Source organism: Neomonachus schauinslandi, chromosome 5, assembly GCF_002201575.2.
Source record: "Neomonachus schauinslandi chromosome 5, ASM220157v2, whole genome shotgun sequence".
NCBI classification, from domain to species: Eukaryota; Metazoa; Chordata; class Mammalia; order Carnivora; family Phocidae; genus Neomonachus; species Neomonachus schauinslandi.
In genome coordinates, this window is record NC_058407.1 from 60,007,818 (window position 1) to 60,014,494 (window position 6,677).

The following is a 6,677-nucleotide window of genomic DNA, read 5'->3' on the forward strand; positions in this document are numbered from 1 at the left end:
GTCACTATGGAGCCAGTCTGGAGGTTCCTCAAAAAATTAAAAATAGAATTACCATATGATCCAGTAATTCCACTATTGGGTATTTACCCGAAGAAAACAAAAACACTCTTTCTAGTTTCGTTTAATAATAATTTTTAAAGCCAGTAAGCAGACACAATTGAAAAGTAGACAAGTTTAAAAAAAAAAAAAGATAAGAAAGAGCAAAAACACATCCTTCACTCCACAATAAACACAGAGCTCTATTAGTGTTTCCCTACCAACACTCCATGGGAGGCCTAGCTTTCTGTGTGCTCAAGAGTACTCTCCACCATAGTCCAGGGAGACCAGACAGCATTTAGGTGTGATGATGTCAAATCGAACATGAATTGGCACTACTCAGTTCAACGTCCTCAGTTTGTGCCCTGACTAAAGTGGGTTTAATCCTCCACGCATGCTGGATCCCATAGCCAAAGTAGATAGCCAACCCAATCAGCATCCAGACACCAAATCGGGCCCAGGTACCAGCTGCCATCTGCATCATAAGGTAAACATTCACAAAGATGCTCAGGAGTGGGAGGAGAGGCAGAGCAGGGACCTTAAAGTAAAGGGGAGTGGAGCTCTGTGGCTGTCTACAGATGACCCCAGTGATCCCAGTGACGAGCACCAGGAGCAGCACAACCGCTGTAACCAACACTGGGTCTCCAGAGAGCAGCAGACCTGGCCCCTGAGCCAGCACCAGGCAGAGAAGAGTCAGCAGCAGAGCAAGCAGGGAGGCGCAAACAGAGACAACCCGGCCAGAGAGTGCAGTGGGGGTGGGGCTGCCTGACAAAAGAGTCCCCACAGGGTCAGCTTCTCCACCACAGGTCCACTCTCCTGGTGCGCCCCTGTTGCACTGTCTTCATCCTTCATTTCAGGCTGATACCTGACGATGAGAACACAAATAGCCACCAGGGAGTAAGTAAGCAGGGTCCCGATCGACATGAGGTCCACAAGATCAGTGAGTCCAAAGAGGAATGTCACGAAAGCTGCAATAATGCCCGAGGCCACAGTGGCCACGATGGGGATGCCTGTTCTGGTGTACGTCCTGGCAAGGACACCGAACAGGAGGCCGTCATCTGCCATCACATAGATCATCCCACGAATGAGGAACATAGAGTCCAAGATGCCGGTAGAAAGAGCACAGAGGGCTCCAATAGCCACAACATAGCGGGCAGGGGCCCAGCCACTATGGAGAAATGCCTCAGCCAAGGGGCTCCCAGGCTGAAGCTGGTAGTAAGGCACCATGAGCGTAAGTGCCACGGTAACACCAAAGTACACCAAAAAACAGATGAGCACTGAAATCACAATGCCCGGGCACTAAACTCTGCATAGCATAGAGCAGCCAACACAGAAGACAGGGTGGCTACCAAAAAGCAGATCACAATGGACGGTCCTGCTTTATCACTGGCCACCTCGCCAGCCAGGACATACACACCTGCACCCACTGTGATGCCCACACCCAGGACCACTATATCCAGAGTGCTCAGGCTTCCGTCAGAGGAAATGAAATCTTAGCCACAGATTGCTCCAGTGTATGTCTACGTACTAACTTTTTACCAAATCTGCAAAGTGCCTGGCACAGCATTCTAGCTGGAATCGAAGAGGATTCTAGGATCAGAGCGCTGTAGCAAGCCCAGGGAGCACAAGAGTCTCCGACTGGGTTCGGTGAGGCTGAGTTAAGCCAAGTTGGGTTGGGTCTGCCGAGTTCGGGTGCTCAGGCTTCAAAGCTGCTGCTTCGTATTTCATCTTATGTGTGCTCTCCCTCCATGATGCCTAAGATACAGTAAACAATAAATATTTACTGAACCCATATTCAACCAACCAACCAAAGCTCAGGAGTCATATGTCACCTGTTGCAGCCCAAATATCACAGAAACGGACACCAAAGGACATTACAGAAAAAATCAGCTCTGCTTTCCCCCCAGAAAAAGTGCCAAATACCTCCCAACATTCTGCTTTTTTACGCACCACATGACATAATCCCATTTGGGTTCGTCTAACTCATGTAGCTTCATGTACTAATTAAGCTGTAAGACACAACAGGGCATGAATTTATTGTGCAATAATTCACATGCGGGATGTTTGCGCAGTGCTTGGGCGTGAGTTATGACACATTAATTCACGGCCTAGAGGGCCTCGTTGCAATTACAGACCCATTTTTTAAATATCATCTGAGTTTAAAATACAAATATTGGTCCCCCAATCTTAAAACCCTTAGCCCTCAAATCAGCTAGCCAAGGTCAGATGGCACCTCGGCCCCCTTCCTCCTCGTTCTGCATCATCCATTTAGCTGTACTGATGGCCAAGGAAGTATAGTCCAACCCTTCGCCTTACCCACCTAGCCCCACAGGGGCGCTGTGAGAAGAGAAGAGGGAGAAAGGGGCAGGGCCTTCATAACTACCTGCCATAATGGGAGGAACAGGCTGTTGGGTAAGGAAGCACGGGAGAAATGGATGCAGCGGGCAACCCAGGGCCCATGACTAAGAAGGGAGAAGAGCCAGAAAGGCCGTTTCATGAATTCTGACATTCAATAAACTTCACCCAAAGCAACCAGGCAAAATTCACTACAATTTTTATGTCCACAGTTATGAGAGTGTGATGGGTAGGGAGAAAAGAAAGAAGCCACCCAGCTCAGTCGCTCACAACCAGAACAATTCCTTCTGTCTCCTCCCTCTCTGGGTTCCGGGAGAAAAGGTGAGCTCACTTCTGCAGACGACTCTCCTCACTGGCCACACCATGCTCTATAAACACCCTGCACCATCTGTGATGTCAGCCGCCAGCCACCTGGAGAATCTGCCCTGCTCTGTGAGCTTGTATTAAAACACTCACTTATAACTCCCTATTAATTTTTCACGAGGAGTTATTTTTAACTCGCTCAAACCATTGTCTGAATATGCCAAATATATTTTCTTAATGAACGAACCCGGCATGTGGTTCCTCCTTCCCCTACTCCCCTGCTGCTATTCAAATGGTCCTCTCCTCCTGGGGAGCAAGGCTTTGGATGAGCAATTCACAGCAATGCCCCGGAAATGAGTAGTGGAGAACAGAGAGAACAAAGTCATGCAACCCCCACTCTCCTCCCTACTCGGGCTTTGGTTTTGAGAGAATTTTAGGAAAATCTTGTCATGGGTATTTAAAGACAGAAAAATCAAGTCAAAATTGAAAAATCTTCTCTACAGATTATCAAAAGGAACCCTTGGGTTATTGGGTCAGACCTTCCATCTACAAATCCATCAAGACTCCTTATTTGCTACCCACCAGTTCCAGTGTTCTGATTTACTAACGAGCACACGAGATAGATAAGGAGGGTCCATTCTTAATTCATGGAACCTTTCTACACTATAAATATGATTGAAGTGTCCCCCACTCATTCCAGGCTTCAAACCCATCAGTGGTTCCCCACTGCCCTTCCTTTATAATGCTTCCTTCCTTCATAATCTTACCTGTACTTATTCCTCTAGCCTCATCCCCTACCCAGTTCCTGCTCCAGCTACAAAATTCTACACTCACTCTGTTTCCTTGCCTCTAATGCCCTCTCGGCCCCCTTCGCTTAGCTAAGCCCTCCTTATCTTTCAATTCCCGCCTCAGAAGTTGCCTCCCCAGGAAGGCCCCCCTGATCCTTATGCTGCCCTTCCTATGTGCTCTCATAGCAGCTGGGCTTCCCGCATGTGCCATTGATCCTAATGGATCAAAATTTCAGGGGCTCCTGGGTGGCTCAGTCGGTTAAGTGTCTGACTCCTGATTTCGGCTCAGCCTTGATCTCATCGGGGATCTGCTTGAGATTCTCTCCCTTTCCCTCTCCCCCTCCCCCTGCTCTCTCTCTCTCTCTAATAAATAAATAAAATCTTAAAAAAAAATTCCAATTCAGCTGCCTGTCTCCTCCTCCTGAGAGTTAGGTGCTCAATAAATATTCGTTGAACAAATGTACAAACTGAGAAGAGTAACCTGAAATAATCCAGAATTCCTATCTACTTGACTTTGAGATACATACCTTGTAATCAAGCAACCTTTATAAACCTGACTCAGGTAAATATATAAATGGTATTACCTTCCTTGTAGAAGGCAATCAAAATGAAAAGCGTGGAGGGAAAACCAACTGTGATAAAACCTTGACCGCAGATCATTCGTGGCAGGTATAAGCCACACACAGGTGATAAAGAATTGTTGGCCTTTGAGGACACTTGTTTTAAAAATATCAGGCTGCCGGGGCGCCTGGGTGGCTCAGTCGGTTAAGCGGCTGCCTTCAGCTCAGGTCATGATCCCAGGGTCCTGGGATCGAGCCCCGCATCGGGCTCCCTGCTCAGCGGGGAGTCTGCTTCTCCCTCTCCCACTCCCCCTGCTTGTGTTCCCTCTCTCGCTGTGTGTGTCCCTCTCTGTCAATTAAATAAAATCTTTAAAAAAAAAAAAATATCGGGCTGCCTTGGGTTATAGGCAATCAACCACCCACACCCAGTTAGAGAATCCCTACTTTTTCGAAGGCATCAGGTCCAGAACCTATAATCTAGGCAGGATGCCCTAAGGCAGAGGCACTCACCTCAGGGGACAGAAGGAGGCCTAATGAAGACACCTGGGGAACATTTTCAAACTTCAGATCCCCTCCCTCTGAAGATTCCTGTCCACCTAGCCCCTCACTTCCCATGACTGCTGTAAGCCACCCCTACTGACAAGAAATTGTCCTACATTCAAAGGGAAGAGTTCTAAAAGCTTCCTTCACGGGAAGGCAACCCAGTTTAGTAGTTAGGAGTAAAGGCTGTGTAGACAGACTGTTCAGGTTCAAATCATAACTCAACCTCTGGACAAATTAGTTCCCCTCTTGGTGCTTTAGTTTCCACAAATGGGAGTAAGAGTAAATACCTCATGGGGTTGTTGAGAGAAGTAAGTGAAATGATGCTTGGGAAGTACTCAGCTCAGTGCCTAGCAAACCATATGCACGTAATATGACCTACCTAATATTTAATGTTAACATCTGATCCAAAGTCCCCAAACTTTGAAAAGCAATTAATCTTTATAAATGTCCAGCCTCAAAACCATGCACTAAAATTCAAACCTGTTAGCTAGCCCTCATGAGAAAATGAAAACTGTTTTATTCCATATAATTTGCCTTGAAATTCTAAGGACTCTAATTAGACAACTGCATACATGCTGGTGCTAAACACTCTGGGGTGCTAGACTGACAGTGTTAGACCAAACATTGAAAAATGCAAGGCTGGTGGTGCTGGCTGGCTCAGTGCATAGAGCCTCCAACTCTTGATCTGGGAGTTGTGAGTTCAAGCCCCACTTTGGGCAGGGAGCCTACTTAAAAAAAAAAAAAAATAGAGGTCAAAGAAGAGAAGAAAATTACAAGGCTCAAATACAGTAATTATAATACTATCTTTGTCTACAGATGCTTCGTCTTCTTTCTAAAAGAGGCAGTGCTGGGTACAAAGTGGTAAGAGCAAAGAACATTATGTCAAAAATTTCGGATTTGAGCCCTGGCTCTTTCACTTACCCATATACACTCAGGTAATCTGCTCAATCTGTCTAAAACTCAGTTTCCTTGTCCTTAAGGAACCTCACTTTCCTTCCCTTACTGGATCGATAAAGAGAATTCAGCGAGAAGACACAAACTATCACGTGCTGCTGGTGGGAGTGCCACACCCTCCCACCCCACAATCCCTCTCCTAGGTACCTACCCCAAGGAAACTCTCCTGAGTCCATAAGGAGACCCATATGAGCACGTTCATCACAAGACTGTTTGCGGTCGCAAGAGGTTAGAAGATATGCCAGCATTCTGTTACTAGATGAATTTATAAGTAAAATGTGCGCAATGAAGTAACTCACAGCAGTCAGAAATAATAAAGTAGATTTACAGATAGCAACATGGGTAGATCTCAGGAACAATGTTACATAGGAAAAGCAAAAGCAGGGTGAGGGGTATGGCACAATGCCATTTATACACATTTTAAGAACAGCCCCCAAATGCTGTATGTTTGTCAAGGATACACATATATCTGCTAAAAATGTCATGTCATTCCTCTGCTTAAAACCTTCCGCTGGTGTCTCTTTTTTAGTCAGAGTAGAAGCCAAAGTCTGCATTTACAATGGCCTACAAAGTCTTACAGTATTTGCACTGACCAAGCTACATCTCAGCCTTGTTTCTCCCTCTTCCCATTCATTTTTCTCTAGCCACTGGCCTTCTAACCATTCCGGCCTCCTAACATACCAGGCAAGATCCTACCTGAGGGCCTTTGTCCTTGCCATCCCCTATAAATGGACCACTTCCACCCCAGATAGCCACGCGGTGGCTCCGTTAACTGCATTTACAAACAGCACCTTTGTAGCAAGCCTTCCTTAATCACCCCATATAAAACTGCAGTCTGCTCCTGATCACCCACAACAGACCTTAATCCCCTGCTCTGCTTTTTTTTTCCCATAGCAGCTATCACTATTTAAGGTACTATCTGTTTTACTTATTTATTTGTTCATGATTTGTCTCACTCCAACAGAATGTAAGCTCCACGAAAGCAGAACTTTTTTATTATTTTGCTCCTGGTTGCATTCCCCATAGCTAACTGCGCCTGACACAGTTGGCACTGTGTATTGGTTGAATGGATGAGTGTATCTAAATACACATATAGGGGCGCCTGAGTGGCACAGTCAGTTAAGCGTCTGACTCTTGG

The 6,677-nt window shown here is 46.2% G+C and overlaps 1 protein-coding gene across 1 annotated transcript; it reads right to left on the reverse strand.

Annotated features, from left to right (window-relative positions):
• Positions 1-349: 349 nt before the first annotated feature.
• On the reverse strand, positions 350-4,657 carry LOC110577412 (cationic amino acid transporter 3-like). Its single transcript, XM_044915196.1, is given in 3 exon segments — positions 350-801; positions 804-1,335; positions 4,553-4,657. Coding segments are annotated over 3 exon segments (1,089 nt in total).
• Between the last annotated feature and the right edge of the window lie 2,020 nt (positions 4,658-6,677).